This window comes from Mercenaria mercenaria, chromosome 12, assembly GCF_021730395.1.
Source record: "Mercenaria mercenaria strain notata chromosome 12, MADL_Memer_1, whole genome shotgun sequence".
NCBI classification, from domain to species: domain Eukaryota; kingdom Metazoa; phylum Mollusca; class Bivalvia; order Venerida; family Veneridae; genus Mercenaria; species Mercenaria mercenaria.
The window spans coordinates 45,053,066-45,071,668 of record NC_069372.1 but is presented as its reverse complement, the minus strand read 5'-3'; the positions used below and the strand labels follow the sequence as shown (position 1 = coordinate 45,071,668).

The following is an 18,603-nucleotide window of genomic DNA, read 5'->3' as shown; positions in this document are numbered from 1 at the left end:
CAATATGACTTTGGTATCCTGTTAAGGTTGAAGCTACTTTCGTATGATAAAATGAAATGAGAATAAAATAGAAAGTAAATTAAAATGTGTGTTTGCTAAAATCGGTCCAGTAAAGTTAATAATAAGAGTTGCTAGTAAATGTGAATCTGCATGTTTAAGACTTCAGGGTAGTACATTCCATTTGGAAAGAAAGGGGTTTGAGAAAAGTGGTGTGTTGCAGGTACGTTTTTGGAATGATTAGAATTTCTGAGACTATTTGCAGATTTGTCACCGACATCATTAGGGACAAAATTTGATAAATATATCGGTCGTTTTCCATTTGGTAAAATATGATCTCACGTCATTTTTATCATTTTTATCATCAACAACTTTCTTGTCTTTACTGTAGGCTCTTGCCCGCCCCCAACACACCCTGCTACTACGCCAATGTGCGTTTTCTTTGTACATTTTCCAAGTTATAAAGTATGCTTTCCTTATTTTATTTGAATCACCGTTTATTTGGTTTTGACAGTAGTGTGGTGGCATCTTTTTTATCATGTTTTAACATATAGACAAAGCTATCTTTAAATACCGCAATAAAAAAGAACAAAAATGTGTCTTTAATGAAAAGTGATCTTTATTCACAGGTTAGAATACTATAAATGTTTACAAAACGGAAATAAAACCCGGCGGTCTTTATAAGCAAGTAGTCCCTGTTCAGAGGTGGTCTTTAACCAAGGGTTTGACTGTGCTTATGCTCCCTGATTTTCGGAAAATTATAAAAATAATAAACTGAATTTCTTTCTAACTTGAAATTTGCCAGATTAAACAAGATCTTAGAACACTATTATAACAAGTTAAAGCATAGCAAAAGTTCCTTCTAGGACACATTTATATAAATATATAATGATCATCTTGTAAAATTTTGGTTGCAATGTCTGTTTTATACTGCCAAAATATGTCAAGTAGGTATTTACGCTAGTTATTATTTAACATAAATTGTTAAATCCAACAACAAATTAAATCTGTTACCACTTTCAGTTGAGTAAATACGGCAATAAGACATTGACCCGGTCAATCCGTTATGATTCGATGCGTGACTTTGTTGCACATAATTAGAGGGTCGCAATGGGGTTTGTTTTCACATATTAACCATGCATTTGAAGGTAACGATAATATTTAGCTGTTTACATGTAAATTTGCTGATATATGTCTATCTGTTTGTACATATGTTATGTTCTTCAAGAATTGAGGAAATAAAAGAATCAGTCAACCATCCTCGGGTTTAGTAATATCGGTCCAGTAAAGTTAATAATAAGAGTTGCTAGTAAATGTGAATCTGCATGTTTAAGACTTCAGGGTAGTACATTCCATTTGGAAAGAAAGGGGTTTGAGAAAAGTGGTGTGTTGCAGGTACGTTTTTGGAATGATTAGAATTTCTGAGACTATTTGCAGATTTGTCACCGACATCATTAGGGACAAAATTTGATAAATATATCGGTCGTTTTCCATTTGGTAAAATATGATCTCACGTCATTTTTATCATTTTTATCATCAACAACTTTCTTGTCTTTACTGTAGGCTCTTGCCCGCCCCCAACACACCCTGCTACTACGCCAATGTGCGTTTTCTTTGTACATTTTCCAAGTTATAAAGTATGCTTTCCTTATTTTATTTGAATCACCGTTTATTTGGTTTTGACAGTAGTGTGGTGGCATCTTTTTTATCATGTTTTAACATATAGACAAAGCTATCTTTAAATACCGCAATAAAAAAGAACAAAAATGTGTCTTTAATGAAAAGTGATCTTTATTCACAGGTTAGAATACTATAAATGTATACAAAACGGAAATAAAACCCGGCGGTCTTTATAAGCAAGTAGTCCCTGTTCAGAGGTGGTCTTTAACCAAGGGTTTGACTGTGCTTATGCTCCCTGATTTTCGGAAAATTATAAAAATAATAAACTGAATTTCTTTCTAACTTGAAATTTGCCAGATTAAACAAGATCTTAGAACACTATTATAACAAGTTAAAGCATAGCAAAAGTTCCTTCTAGGACACATTTATATAAATATATAATGATCATCTTGTAAAATTTTGGTTGCAATGTCTGTTTTATACTGCCAAAATATGTCAAGTAGGTATTTACGCTAGTTATTATTTAACATAAATTGTTAAATCCAACAACAAATTAAATCTGTTACCACTTTCAGTTGAGTAAATACGGCAATAAGACATTGACCCGGTCAATCCGTTATGATTCGATGCGTGACTTTGTTGCACATAATTAGAGGGTCGCAATGGGGTTTGTTTTCACATATTAACCATGCATTTGAAGGTAACGATAATATTTAGCTGTTTACATGTAAATTTGCTGATATATGTCTATCTGTTTGTACATATGTTATGTTCTTCAAGAATTGAGGAAATAAAAGAATCAGTCAACCATCCTCGGGTTTAGTAATATGTAATCCATGGACGCGTTCAGTCAGAGAGTCGCCTCATTTAGGAAAGAATAGTTTTAACGTCAGAGGTTATTTCTAAGGTCACGGAGTTTGACTGGCCAGCTTGTAATGACAACAGCTTTCGATATCAGTAGCTCAGTCAAGTGTGACTTACCAAACGATAATGTTCCTTCTCAAGAGAAGGAACAATAAACATACGTATCCACCAAATACTTTAATGATTCAACATTTAAAAATCAAGAGAAGAAAAGTACATATATATGACAATATCTATTACACGCACGCATTGGATCCTGAAAAATCATACATAATGTACGATACAGTTAGGTGCTCAATTTACGCGTTCTTCCTTTTTGCTTGACGTCATTTTTATTGTCCGTTGTGATTAGCTAATAAAAAAAATACTGGAAAGTAAGATATTTCAAAATTATCATATTGTGCTTAGAATCATTATTACTTGAATATGTAAAGACTTCGCAAATTCATCTCTACTGACTTGAATTTTTTACAAATGTGCCCATTTTTGCTTAAATTTAAGTGTAAACAAGTTAAAGCATACCAAAAGTTCCTTCTAGGGCACATCTATATAAATATAAAATGATCATCTTGTAAAAATTTGGTTACAATGTCTGTTTTATACTGCCAAAAATTGTCAAGTAAGTATTTACGCTAGTTATTTAACATAAATCGTAAATCCAACAACAAATTAAATCTGTTACCACTTTCAGTAGAGTAAATACGGCAATAAGACATTGACCCGGTCAATCCATTACGATTCGAAGCGTGAATTTGTTGCGCATAATTAGAGGGTCGCAATGGGGTTTCTTTTCACATATTAACCACGCATTTGAAGGTAACGATACTGTTTAGTTGTTTACATTTAAATTTACTGATATATGTCAATCTGGTCGACTGAATGTACATATGTTATGTTATTCAAGAATGGAGGAAATAAAAGAATCAATCAATCGTCTTCGTGTTTAGTAATATGTAATCCACGGAACGCGTTCAGTCAGAGAGTCGCCTCAATTAGGAAAGAATAGTTTAACGTCAGAGGTTATTTCTAAGGTCAAGGAGTTTAAATGGCCAGCTTGTAATGACAACAGCTTTCGATATCAGTAGCTCAGTTAAGTGTGGCTTACTGAACCATAATGTTCCTTCTCAAGAGAAGAGAAGGAACAATAAACTTTTTAACAGGACAAAAAATCGTGTTAGGTCATGCATGCTCTAAATACCATTAAAACTACTTCATTTTATTGACGTCCAATACGGACTTAGATATCAATAAACTATTATATATGTAAACCATATTGTTATAATATAATTGTTGTAATTTTATGTGCAAAAGAGATGGCAAAGCCTTCCGTCGCATTTCATGCACACCACGTGACGGATCTGGCCCTTGATGTGACTGACAAGATCATTGTATTTGATACAATCATTACAAATGAGGGTTCTGGATACGACACGTCCACAGGGATCTTCAGTGCCCCTGTCGGAGGATTGTACCAGTTCACTGTCCATGTTTGTTCAAGTTCTGGAAAATATTCTGTCGTTGGCTTGTCACTGGCAGGGAAGGTTGTTGCGGCAGCAACAAATTACGATCAAGCCTACAACATCTGTAGTTCGGTAGGAGCAGTAGTTAGAGTGAAATCAGGAGAACAGATATGGGTGAAATGTACCACAGGACATAGTTCTGCACATAGGTTATATGAAGACAGATATAGAATGAACACATTTAGTGGAATTCTGATTAACAAATAGATGAATAAACTCACATGATGTACTTTATATGTACTTTATATTAGCAGTAGCAGTATTAAACACCCACAGACTTTTATATTGTATGAATATTTGAATTTATTTTTGACTTATATTACTTTACTTACACTTTTTATATTCAGAAATGACATCCTTGACAAAGTCTCTGTAAACAACGTAACATCTTTTTTTCTCACTATGAATTTAATCTTCATCCTGCTAAATTTTTAAAATGGATTAGTCCATCATTAAATTTGGGCAATACCACTTACTATTCAAAGGGTGTTCCCTCACAATTTACTGACTGAATAGCGAACAGTACATATCAAGATCAGCCTGCAAGGGCGTGCAGGTTGATTTTGGTCTGCTATTGTCGCAAAGGCATGACAAAAATAGTTCTCGCTTTGGCAAAGACATTTTATATAAAGATCATATTTATTCCTGTGAAATATAACAGCAAAACCTTTAGCTGTTGATTGTTTATTTTTGAAGAATGCATAATAATTCCTCCAGAACTTGCAGAATAAAGCGGCACTATATCGAATAAAACTTATTTTCACATCAGAAACAGTTTAGATATTTGTTTTTATTTGAGATATTAGTTTGAGCTAAATATTTAGTCTCTGCACGGGTGGTAAACGCGCAGTCCAATTCCCGCTGGGAATGCGCTTAAAATGGGTTGCACGACGTCCAGTGCTGGTGTTGCCCGTAAGAAAAGCCGACACTGAGGTAAGTAAACTTGTCTCAGTATGGCACAGTCGAAAAAAGCAAAATGCTATTCGACACAAATATGATAAGATATCATACGTGTGAAATGTCAGCTTTATAATTTATGATTCGGCCTTGATATCACAACAACTCAATAATACAGTAGCGAATATCACATTTATTTGCTTCAAATCCTGCTTATGGGGATTTTTTTTTTTAAAAGTGACCAAGAATTGGGTTGCGAACCCGGTAAATGAGTTGCTCTTCCACATTAAATAGGCAAATCGTCCTTTTTCAATCCCACTTGTTTTTATCAATGTCATTTTCTTTTTTTTTTTCTTGCAAGAAAAGCCAGTGCCCTAAGCATTTTACGGCAAATGGTAGGCTAAAAGCACACATAAAGATTGGATTCATCCATTGGAACGAAGGGAAGTAAACGTTCCCTATGTCATGTTTGCAACAAGAAACAATAAACGCAGACACTAGTTTGCTGCTCACAGAGAGGTTACAACTACACATGAAACATTTGCCTCAAGGAATTATGTCTCCAACATGAAGTGGGGAAGACATATTGATTTTGTGCTGCCCGTCCGTCCGTCTGTCTGTCACAAAGGTTGTCCACGCAACTCTTCCGACACCACTAAACAGTTTTACATCAAACTTCGCAAGAGTTATCATTGCCAAGCCTAGTTGTGCATATCGTTAGCATTTTTTGGTTTGATGATTCAGCGGAGTTATGGCCCTTGTTTAATCAAATTTCATGATTTTTCGGACATTTCCCTTATAATATTGGGCAGATTTCCACCAAACCTTACAGGAGTAATCAGTGTCAAGCCTAATTGTGCATATTATCGGCATTTTATGGTTCTATGATTTTCAGCTGAGTTATGGCCATTGATTCGTCAAATTGTACAATGCTTTGGCTACTTCTTTTATATCATTGGGCTGATTTTCAACATTACTTACAGGAATGATCGGTGTCAAGCCTCATTGGCATAATATCGGCATGTTCCGGTTCAGTGATTTTCAGTGGAGTTATTACCCTTATTTTGTTGTATTTTACCTTGTCCAGGCAACTACTCCGACACCACCAAAACTTCACAAGACAGATCATTGCCAAGATTAGTTGTGAATATCGTGGGCAAGGTCCGTTTTGGTGTTTTTCAGCAGAGCTATGACACTTGATTCGCCTTATCTTATGACGTTTTCGCAACTTCTCTTATATAATACGGCGGATTACCATCGTTCCTTATAGGAGTGATCAGTGCAAAGTCTTAATATTCATATTATCGGCAAGTTCCGGTTCCGTGTTTTAAGGGGAGTTATTTCCCTTTATTTGTCAAATTTTATGATATTTGGCAACTTCTCCAACACAACTGGGCACTTTTCCACCAAACCTTACAGAAGTTATCAGTACCAACCTTAGTTAAACCCCTACATATTGTTCAGTGATTGTCAGCAGAGTTATGGCCCTTGATTTACAATGGTTATACTGCTTGCTGTTTACAGTAAGGCTGAATTTCACGAAATCTCACGAGTGATTAGTGTGAACCGTAGTTGTGCATATTAACGTCATTTTCTGATTAAATTATTTTAAGCAGAGTCATGATCCTTGATTTATCAAATTCTTTGATCTTGGCTACTTCTCCTATACCACTGGTCGGAATTCCACCAAACTTCTCAGAAGTTACCACTGCCAAGCCTTTGAATTTTATGTTTCAGTAATTTTCCCTGGAGTAATGGCCCTTAATTTGTGTCATTTTGCAATTTCTGCGTGATAAATTGTTGAAGACATATTTTTTTGTGAAAAACAATTTTTAGTTTGACCGCAAATGGTCTTAATCAACATGAGCATAAAACATGTTTTTTGTTTGTTTGTTTGTTGTTTTTTTGTTGTTTATTTTTTTTGGGGGTGGGGGGGGGGGGGGGGCGGTAAAGCGCCGTTTCAACTGTATTTCGTTCATGTTAGGATGGGCAGTAACATATATAGCCAATATTTTGTATATTTGTATATGAGTGTAGTTTCAGTTCTGTAAACAATTCAATTCGGGTGAGCATAATACTCCTTTATTGAATGAGTTCAATAAATTTAGTCCTGAAACTGCACAAAATCAGTATGGTATTTCAGAATTAGAAATAACATCACACTATAAAGTTAACAAGGAAGAAGTTAAATTTTCAACGTTATGAATAATTAATACAAAATATGTCCTATATATTAAGAAATAATAAATATGTCCGTCAAAAAAATATAGGTAAGAGTTCGGATGCTTAATAATTAACTTTAACTTAATTACGTGTATAAACATCCGAACGACTGCCTGTATTTCATTAACTGATAAATTTATTGAAACATATTTAATACTCAATTCTAACCACACAAATACTATGTTTTTTTTTTATTTCAATAAGCGTCTGATGGGTCAGAACAGAACATTACACTTTACACAAAATTTAGCCGTTGCTAGAAGCGTCAGGGGTATTGTACATTTTATTACCCTTCATGAACAGACTCAATCAAAACGAGTCGGCTAATATTTTCTTGGTTGCGTGATTACATGCTTCCAAAGAATCGTTTTCATATTTTTTTTTCAACTCGCAAATGAATATGCTGGGAGTTTTAAAGAGAAAGATTCGCCTATAGAGAAAGAAGCAGTGGCATTAAATGTATTAAATTTGATAAATAAAAATTATAAAATGCTCGTCACTGGTCATCAGTTTTATTATGTTAATCAATTCATTCAATTAGACATGCAAGGCCCTCTATGTTATTTCACCAACGTTCGTAAAAGTCAAGTATTAAGACCGTCAACATTTTTCTTTCAGATAAGTCAACGTTTACTGAATTTTTATCAAAAGTATGTACATCTGTAATGTTTGAAATTTCCACCGTTTCATTGAGATCAATTATACCTCAATGATACCTTACAACATTATAGATCTTAACTGTTTAATGGGACTCATTGCGGTTTACAGTATTCGTGAATATCGGTTTTATAAACGTTTAAATGCATGAAGTCCTAAGTACAAAAATGTTTTGTGAACATCGATCTAACTAGCAACCTACGGAGACCAATGCATATATTTTCTAATTAATGTTGATCTGAAAGCGGCACAAAATAAGTAGGTCTAAAGTTATCACTTTCAACGTTTTTCAATCTTGATTAAGTTACGTTTAGTTCAAATATATTTGAGCCACACCATGAGAAAACCAACATAGTGCATTTGCGACTAGCATGGATCCAGACCACCCTGCGCATCCGCACAGTCTGGTCAGGATCCATGATGTTCGCTTCAAGGCCTGTTGTAATGCGGATGCGCAGGCTGGTCTGGATCCATGCTGGTCGCAAATGCAAATGTTGGTTTTCTCGTGGCGCGGCTCATATTTATTTCGAAAATAATATTACAATTACTTTTTGCAAATAGAAAAACATAAGTTTAAAAAATACTCCTCAAAATACTTATAACAGATCTAGTCATTTTACATATATATATATAGATCTATCTAGGGTCTGGAATTATCGGATAAAAAACACCTGTTTCTTATAAATTCATTAAGGTAGATCTAATTCTTTCTTCTAAAAGACAAAAATAGTAAAGTTTATCCAATGCGGGTTTTGTTTATTTCTTGATTTTACAGCAAAAATCATGATTTTCCTACCGTTATAATTATACAGTAGTTCACATATAAATGACGTCATCAATGTCGTCACAATTAGAAATGTAACGTTATTTTCACTACGACGTTCAAATATATATTTCTAGATGTATTAATAGGGTCTTTTATCGATTTATATTGAATTTAATGTTTTTCATTTGTATAGAAAACCATATCAAGCCCTTTGATAATTAACTGATAAGGTACTTTCAGCACAGATTTAGAGTTGATAGTAGATCTAGTACAGGATATTTGTATGTTTCAGTGTAAGATCAGTGAACATCATAAAGCAATATTTTGACGAGTGGCGCATTCATTACGGAGTTCATGAGTGAAAAAAAATGTACCACACTTACACTGAAACAAACCAATTATCTTTTAATTTTGTGCATTTTAATGTCGTGGCGTCAAGGTTACTATGTTAAAAACTGTCAGATAGTTCTATGAAGTTTCCAAATTTGTTTGACATTTTATTACAATGAAATGTATATATTTATGTCCGTATAGGTATCTAATATATCCATACTTTTTTGTAAGTATAATGTATAAATTATGCTGTTCACGACTGAAATATATATCGACCTGTAATCGCCCTGTTATTGAAACAAAACAATTTTCATTTTATTTTGTGTATGTGTAAACCCAATTATAACCCTTGCATTGCGCCATGACGTCATGTATGTATATCGAAAAATAATATTGTTTCAAAATTTCTTTTACATTTTATTACGATGGCACGGAGATCTATATCTTTATGTTCGTGCAGGTCTTAACAGTGGAAAACAAAAATGATATTTTCACTATTTCAAATAGTCATGACATTAATTCTATTCCACTGATGTAGATTAATATAAATGAGGCGAGCAACGAGAAAATCAACATAGTGGCTTTGCGACCTACATGGATCCAGACCATACTGCGCATCTGCGCAGCCTGGTCAGGATCCATGCTGTTCGCTTTCAAAGCCTATTGCAATTAGAGAAACTGTTAGCGAACAGCATGGATCCTGACCAGACTGCGGGGATGTGTCCAGCATGGTAAGGGTTAAGGTACTTAAAAACAATTTCAACCCTTATTCTACTTAAGGTACCTGATCTCGGCCAAGATCTATATTTTTACGTCTTTTTATCTTTAAACCAAAATTCGAAATTTCGAATTAGAGAGCCGAAATTTCGAGTAACATAGGTTGAAATTTCGAATCACCCAAGTCGAAATTTTGATTAAGTAAGTCGAATTTTCACGTTAAGGATTTTTAAAATGCACAGCACGCTCTGACACTAACGCTCTGTCGCACCCTTACTGTGTGTGCGTATTAACTGCATAGTATTGAAAATCTTCAGCCCATAATCCTTTGGATTAAAAAATACTAGAAAACAAGTATGTAGTGCTAAGGTTTAAATTTAGTGTACAATTCGGTATGATATATATATTTCTGTTGGATTTTATTTCGAAGTCGTGAATTATATAGAAAGGGTAATTAATACATTATGCATATGAAATGTCTAAATTTAATTGCAAAACTATAGACCACCTGTCCAACTCAACAGAGCAGGTACCTGGGTCGTAAACGGAACATTCGGCTACTGGGTCGGATAGGTATTCTCCGTGGCATGTGATCAGAGTCAAAGAGTCTAACCTAATCTGTCATCTACGGTGTTCCGTTTGGACAATCGTGACTTTTTATTTAATACTAAACCGCGATGCACGATGGTACGATGACGAAAACGCGATGGCGCGATGGCACGATGATGAAACAACGATGGTACGATGGTGAAAACGCGATGGCACGATGATGAAATCGCGATGGTGCGATGGTACGATGGTGAAATGTCGATGTAATATCGCGTTTTCATCATCGTACCATCGCGTTTTCACCATCGTAACATCGTACCATCGCGTTTTCATCATCGTACCATCGCGTTTTCACCATCGTGTCATCGCGTTTTCATCATCGTACCATCGCGTTATCACCATCGTACCATCGCATTTTCACCATCGTACCATCGCCTTCCGGTGGTCATGCGCAGTGGTACAGTATATGTGTCAGTAAAGTCCAGGCTTGATACAATCTCATTTTCACATTGCACTATGTACCTTCTACATCATATCAAGAATAAGCTGAGTTTGAATAATACCATGTGACTATTACACCCAGCGTTTTATTTACTTTCATGTATACATAAAATACAAAGGACGTGGCTTCGATGATTTTACAGTTTCAATGAACGGAGCACTTAACATTTTGTAAAATATTTTGCGAAACAGCAGAATCTAAATGGTAAATTTCTTCTCACAAAATACACTGAGATACATTCATCTATTGTTGACAAAAAAAACAAGTGTATGGGACTACGTATTTCTAACCGGAAGGCGATGGTACGAAGGTGAAAACGCGATGGTACGATGGTGAAACCACGATGGTACGATGATGATAACGCGATGGCACGATGGTGAAAACGCGATGGTACGATGGTGAAACCACGATGGTACGATGATTATAACGCGATGGCACGATGGTGAAAACGCGATGGTACGGTGATGATAACGCGATGGAACGATGGTGAAAACGCGATGGCACGATGGTACGATGATGAAAACGCGAAGGCACGATGGTACGATGGTGAAAACGCGAAGGTACGATGATGAAAACGCGATATTACATCGACATTTCACCATCGTACCATCGCACCATCGCGATTTCATCATCGTGCCATCGCGTTTTCACCATCGTACCATCGTTGTTTCATCATCGTGTCATCGCACCATCGCATTTCGTCATCGTACCATCGTGCATCGCGGTTTAGTATTAAATAAAAAGTCACGATTGTCCAAACGGAACACCGTAGTCATCTGCCTCTGTTCCATGCGGGGAAGTTTCGACTACTTGATATAATTAGCGACAGCAATCAAGTAAACAGTTAGGAAAGTAGTTAGATAGCTCCAATAATGCATAATTACGTTCATCCTCCCGCATCCCTCCAAAAAAGTAAGCACGGGTCTAATCTCTAGTTCCAACACACGTGTACATATTATATATGCAAATATACATAAGATGGCATGTTGATGCTTCGTTACTCGTAGAATTTGAAGGGCACCATCTTCTTCTGGGTTTATCCCTAAGGGTATAATAAGGCCAAAGGTAAAATGAGTGCATTCGCGAATACAATGAAAATTATCCAGAGGTGAAAATACGAAGTTCTTGAATTTCGAAATCTCATTTTTAGCCAAAACTGAACGTTAAATTTTCCCTTAAAAATTACTTTACAACAATTAACGTTTCATATTATTTTTTTCCTGAACATTAAACTTTCTAATGCTAACAAAATTATCTTGATAGTTTCAAATGCACAAACATTAAATTTTGAAAGCATCTTGTGTTTACAATTGCTGTCATTTTGGAATCGGATTTTTTACAATAATATATATAATTTTAATATGTTGTATGTGTAATATCGATATGATAATAAAAGATTAAATTTATATTCTGATATATTTAATAAACGATAAACCATTTTACGATTTAGCGGGTCAAAGGGCGGATCACACTGGACACTTGCGCGCCTGGTACTGGACACTTGCGCGCCTGGTAAGATCCAATCTAGCAAATTCCACTCTAGCCGAATACAGCATCCCAGATCGAACTTCTATATTAATAACACTATTATATTCAACTGTATGGAAATAACACCTCCTAAATACCAGTTTTAAATTACCGTGGTATTGTCCGTTAGTATTGACCACCTGTTCCATGTGCTTCTCTGCGTCTGAAGTAACGATAAAACTATTTAAAAACAATAATTAATGTTGCATGGATAACTGTGCGGACGAAGCGTTCAGCTACCAAACTTGGGGTCGTGGGTTTGAATCCTCTATCCGATCATATCTTTTTTTAGATTTCATTTGCAAACTTTAAAGTACATCCTTGACGTCATTCATTAAATATTTGCCCGTTTTCAATTGGTTTCTTTTTCAGCGCGCCGCTATGCCGTTTGACGCCATGGCGTAACGATTGTGACGTCAGAACAGTGAATTGCTGATAGCAAATGGTAGTGTGATTAATTATAAAGTGCGTCACGGAATAAAAGCTCATTCTAACACGACCCGATTCATTTTTCTATTAAACAAAGAAGGCTGAAAACAGTGAATTATTATACAACAATTCACTGTTCTGACGTCACAATTATTACGTCATAGCGTCAAACGGCATAGCGGCGCGCTGGAAAAGAAACAAATTGAAAACGGGCAAATATTTAACGAATGTCGTCAAGGATGTACTTTAAAGTCGCAGGTAACTTGTTAGAATCGAAATAATATATCTCATGTAGTGATTTGCTCTTGAATAAAATGTTTGTCGTTCAGATGCGTATTATTATATCACTCGGGCTGCGCCCTCGTAATATAGCTAGATTCTAATTCCTTCGCATCTGAACTCCAAACAATGATTTATTCAGAGACAAATCACTAAATGAGATATATTATTTCTTAAGTAATTGGTTTGTTCAAGCCCGTGGCTCTGCTACTGCAATGCGATAAGAGATTAAGTTCAGCGTAACAAAAATACTAAATTAGTTTGCAACCATTGTTGTTACAGGATAAAATCAAATTATTGTGTTTCATCTACAGTAAAATAATCATGTGGGTGCAATAACCGATACCATAAGGGACGAAAGAACGAAGTTTTAAGCTACAGCCATGATTTATGCCATCTTAAGCCCACTGCAGCGTATAAATCGCCTTACAGTAATAATGACATTAAAGGTTTTACCATTTTGTTTTGTACTTTTAATGCCCAAACCAGGTTAAATTCGACCTCCAAAAACTGTGTTTTGGAAAAAACATGTATATATATTTATGCAAATGAATATTTTGACTTGACTTGTATCTATAGAGCAACATTGACGTTACGTAACCTATTTAAACCAATAAACAGCAAGCTTACAGAATGAGTTGGATATATTCTTAAACGCAAGCATGTAAATGTACTTGTATCCACATCTTTTTTATATAAAATTTATACATTTTTTCTACAAAAACAACAACAACAACAACAAAAACCAAAAACCGTTTCGAACAACAAGTATTACTTTATCTAAGGGTAGAATCTATTTTGTGTTTTGTGACCAACACTGGCGATTTTTGTTTTCCATAGCTTGATTAATTGGTATCTTTGAATTTGAAATGAATAAAATCTTACTCTGAGGACAACACTCTTAAGGTCGTTCTACAGGTTTGATTAACCGGAAGTGACAGCATAACGTCATTTATTCGGAAAATCTTGGATAATGCCTGATTGCCGTTATGCCGGTAGCGTAAATGTTGCGGGAATGTTGTCATCGCCGCTGTCTTTCTTAACCCTTACCCTGCTAAATTTGTAAAATGGACTGGTCCATCATTCAATTTGGGCAGCAACACTTACTATTTAAAAGGGTGCTCGCTGAAAATTTACTGACAGAATAGCGAACAGTGCAGACCGTGATGAGCCTGCAGTAAAATCTTGTTAATAAAAAATACATGTATATCTGTTTCAAACACTTAAAGATAACAAAACTAAGTATTAATTTTTGTCTTGAGAATATTTTGATTACAACTGACATTCAAACAAGATCATTTTAGTTAAATGCAGTGAGATTCATAAATGAATATCGCCTTCAGTGTGTCGAATATTTGACAGTTCGGTCACCAGGGTTTTACTTTGTCAAAGACTATGGGCTAGTAATATGATGTCAGTTTTTCCATTCCTGATATCATCTCAACTGGCAGCACATGTTTATTGTAAATTTACAGCCTTAATGCCCTTTTTAAAGCAAACTCTCTCTTTATAAATATCACGTTCATATAATTTATATTTTTAGGATAATTAAAGAAGTAAAAAAATGAAACATAAGAACAGATTCAAATCTGCGCCAAAGGTCGTATTCTGGTAAGTCTTTAATTTCTTTAACCATGTAATTACCTGGTTCGGTGAATAGTTTGAGATTACTGGAAACTGATTTTTAACCTTTAGCCTGCCGGTGGCAAGTAATTCTGCCTTTGCGACCAGTACAGACCATGATCAGCCTTTTAGTGATGCCGATATGATGATTTGTCCTTCCCAGAAAAGTGATATCTACCGAATCTGGAAGGGAAAAAAAAGTTTTATCACATGTACCTCACAGGCTATTTGTGATAGTGGTTATCAAATAAGTTGACATCACTGTTATACCCTTGTGATGATTTTTCTCACTGACACGATGTAGGTCAATATTATTGCGGCTTTTTCAGAATCCAGCTCTTATGCTGGATGGACAATATACTCATATCGACACTATTTCAAACCCGGGCCAGCGTCTTGACAGACCTACTGACCTTCTGGAAGCTAAAATGACTCAGTTATTTCTCGCAATTGTTTTAATTTATTCTTCGAACTACTCTTATTATCATTTTTTATTGTGTATGTAAGGAATGACAAATCTGAAAAAAAGATTTGCTGTTGAAAATCAGCAAAAACTCGAGGAATTTAAAATATAGTCTAGGAACACATGAATCCTAACCTGTGCAGGTTCTACTCCCTATGGCAAGGGGTGTCTACAGTCATTCACTTAGGCGTGTGTATATTGGTTAGAAACTGATGTCAAACTTTGTATATAAAATATGCAGGAACAATTACCACTTTAACGAATAGATAATTATTTTATTTCCGTCTTATTCTGTTTCAGGATTTCTTTCTTCGTCATCGTTTTGGCCTGCATCACCTTCACTGCTGATTATCTAGGTTATGAACTTCCAGACTTGGTACCCGAAAGCCATAGATGTTCAATCTTACCTGAAACCAGAAGTGTTCAAAGTACTGTTAATGTAATTAGAGCACGTAGAAATTTTACATCTCATGTAGCATTTTTAAAAGTACACAAGGCAGGATCAACAACTATGCAAAATTTGTTTTTTAGATTTGGATTGAGACACAATTTGAAGATTCTTCTTCCAAAGTCGGGAAACTATCTCCATTCAGCGGCGCAGCAAATCCCCCTGAAAGCTGGTGAACATTATGACATATTTGCATGTCATACTGTATACCGGAGGCAGTTGTTTGACAATCTACTTCCGGCTGATTCGGTATACATCGGAATTGTTCGTGAACCGGTGAGCAGAATGATAAGTTCAGCATATTATTACCGTGATGTTTTCGGTGTCAAATACTTGAAAAGAATACCGCAATCTAATTTTATACACAATCTTGTTAATTTTCAAGACAAATATGATCCTGGGTTTTTCTCTCACACTAGAAACACGATGGGCGAAGACTTTGGTTTTGAACGTGGTATCATGCAGTTACAAATTAAGTGGTACCTGGATCAGTTAAATTCACAGTTTTTACTTGTTTTGATAATGGAAAAGTTCGACGAATCTCTAGTCATGATGAAAAGAGTTCTTAAATGGTCAGTTATTGACATAATATATTTGAAAACTAACTCATATGAACACAATCCTGTTATCTTGAGCGCTACGGAAAGGGCAAAATTTAGAAACACCAATTTCTTAGACTTTGAAATATATGAATATTTTTCTGATGTGTTTGAAATAAAATTAAAGCAAATGGATGATGATTTTTATGATGAAGTCGCATTTTTCAAAACTGTATTGAATGAAGTTAGTGGATTTTGCTTGAAGAACAATCAAACAGAAAATACGGTATTGACAATTCAACAGTCAACATGGGATGAAAAGTTTCAAGTTATGAAGTCAGAATGCAAACGGATGAAGACAAAAGAATTAGCATTTTTATCAAAACTTCGCTCAAAATATCGAAATTCATGAAATAAAACGTGATAACTTACCTATCTTAACCTTTACATTTCAGGAACGCATTCCTGCAGCATTTCATGCCCCATATAGCCAAGACTATACCTGAACCTTGACCGCCAAAGCCTGAACCAATTTGACTTGAACAAGTTTGGTAGAGGGTTATTGAAGAAACCTTCCTGTGAAATTACTTAACCCTTATCGTGCTGGACACGACTGATCAAGATCTGCACTATTCACGATTCGCTCATTATCTTTTTTGTAAGCACCCCTTTTAACTGTTATTGGTAGGCCTACTTCTGCACTGTTCAATTTGAAAGATGCACAAGTTAATTATAGAAATTTAGCAAGGTAAAGGTGAAGAATGATCAAGCAAGACTGGAAACTTCTAAATGTTACCTTCAGCATGATTATAACGAATCGGACTTGATCTAAAAAGACATTCAAGGAAAGTTTGAGCCGCACCATGAGAAAACCAATATTTACATTTGCGACCAGCATGGATTCAGGCTAGCCTGCACATCCGGGCAGTCTGGTCAGGATCCATACTGTTCGCTAACGGGTTTTCTTATTGCAATAGGGTTTGGAAGCGAACAGTATGGATCCAGTATGGTCTGGATCCATGCTGGTCACAAATGCACTATTTTGGTTTTCTCATGGGGCGGCTCATTTTACTTTTCCGGGCGATAATTTTTAATGTGAAAGAGAAATGGTTTGAGGAATCGAAGTTAGTTGAATAATGGTAGATACTGATTTAAGAAAATGTCTGTGAAATTATTTTTGAATAGAAGAAAATTCTATTATTAGCTCTTGCAGCCTTTATGTGCATCCGAGCTGAACTGTTAAAAAGACGGTTATCTAGTCAACCCAGTAAATATTTGTTGCTTGTAGACCTGTCAAAAAGCAAAGAAGCACAAACTATAAATTACTTCTTTTTTCCCACCACACTCCCTGTTCCATTTTTGGGAATTGGGAAGGCACTTAGATTCTGCATTACGTAAAGTTAGTTTGCAACCATTCTTTGAAATAAAATTATGTTTAAACAGCATTTGTCCGTCGGATGTCCGTCCGTCGGATAGTTGCGTCGCACATATTTCATATACCTAGGGTCGTCAAACATTACATGATTGTTATTTAGCAAGTAAAGTTGTTCTCCTAGGTTTTTGTTTGGAATTCCACTCGGCAAGAAAAGAGTTAAAGGCCTTGATTTAGTCAAATATGTATGAGGTCTACGTCGCTTTTACCTCGAAATGTGCTTCACATAGTCATAAAACTTTATTATAATGTTGTTCAGCATTAGAATTTGTGTATCTGGGGTTTTAATAGGGATTAACCACAAACCCTCCCGTCTCAGAATCTGATTCTTCCATCTCGTGTTGCATGACGATGTTTTAGTATCCTTATACAATCCCTCCACCTGAACTCTTACCTTAACAGGCCCGGATCCAGGGCCAGGCCCGGGGGATCCATGCCAGTCGGGTGAGAAGTGACCTATACTCATAAAAGTTGCACTCAAAATCTAGACCCACATGGAAAGACCTCACCCTACTAAGAGGAGGATAGCCCCTCCCGCACCTGCTTACACTCGGCGCTATAACCTCACCAATGACACCTTTGTGTTATCTAAATACTGATTTATGTACATATTATTTGTAATACATGAAAAGCTCTATGATACTAATGTTGATTATAAAGTAATCATGTATAACGTTAAGGGTCGACATGCAATCAAAGAAAGTTATGGCAGTATTATATGCTTGTTGCCATATGATCCGCGCCATGAGAAAACCAACATAGTGGCTTTGCGACAAGCATGGATCCAGACCAACCTGCGCATCCGCGCAGTCTTGTCAGGATCCATGCTGTTCGCTTTCAAAGCCTATTGCATTTAGAGAAACCGTTAGCGAACAGCATGGATCCTGGCCAAACCGAGCGGATGCGCAGGCTGGTCTTGATCCATGCTGGTCGCAAAACCACTAAGTTGGTCTTCTCATTGCACGGCTCATATTATTTTCATCCTTGGAACACTTTTTATTTGCTAATGTATATAACCATACCTGTCTATAAAGGTTACAGTTGAAAAAAGAAAAAAAAGAAAAACAAATTCTTTCGTGTGAAGTTTTAAGTACATGCTGACAAACTTGCTTGTAGCTTCAAGACATTGGAAATATATTCCAAATACCAATCAATTGACCTGTACCAGCTATATACATGTACCTGTCCATCGATTATTTCTTGACCACTTATATTAAC

General features: G+C 35.7%; 1 protein-coding gene across 3 annotated transcripts in view; it reads left to right on the top strand.

The window, feature by feature from the left end:
- LOC123534659 (galactosylceramide sulfotransferase-like) overlaps positions 1 to 16,461 on the top strand; it is a 29,948-nt gene extending 13,487 nt beyond the window's left edge. Inside the window, exons 3-4 of one of the 3 annotated variants that reach the window (XM_053519926.1) lie at positions 14,424 to 14,491; positions 15,267 to 16,461. In XM_053519926.1, coding sequence (XP_053375901.1) covers positions 14,445 to 14,491; positions 15,267 to 16,365 — 1,146 coding nt within the window. In that variant the 5' untranslated portion in view covers positions 14,424 to 14,444 and the 3' untranslated portion in view covers positions 16,366 to 16,461. Of the gene's footprint in view, positions 1 to 3,792; positions 4,838 to 14,423; positions 14,492 to 15,266 lie in introns of those variants that run through there. The other 2 variants (XM_053519927.1, XM_053519928.1) reach the window with 2 other exon arrangements.
- The last annotated feature ends 2,142 nt before the right edge of the window (positions 16,462 to 18,603 follow it).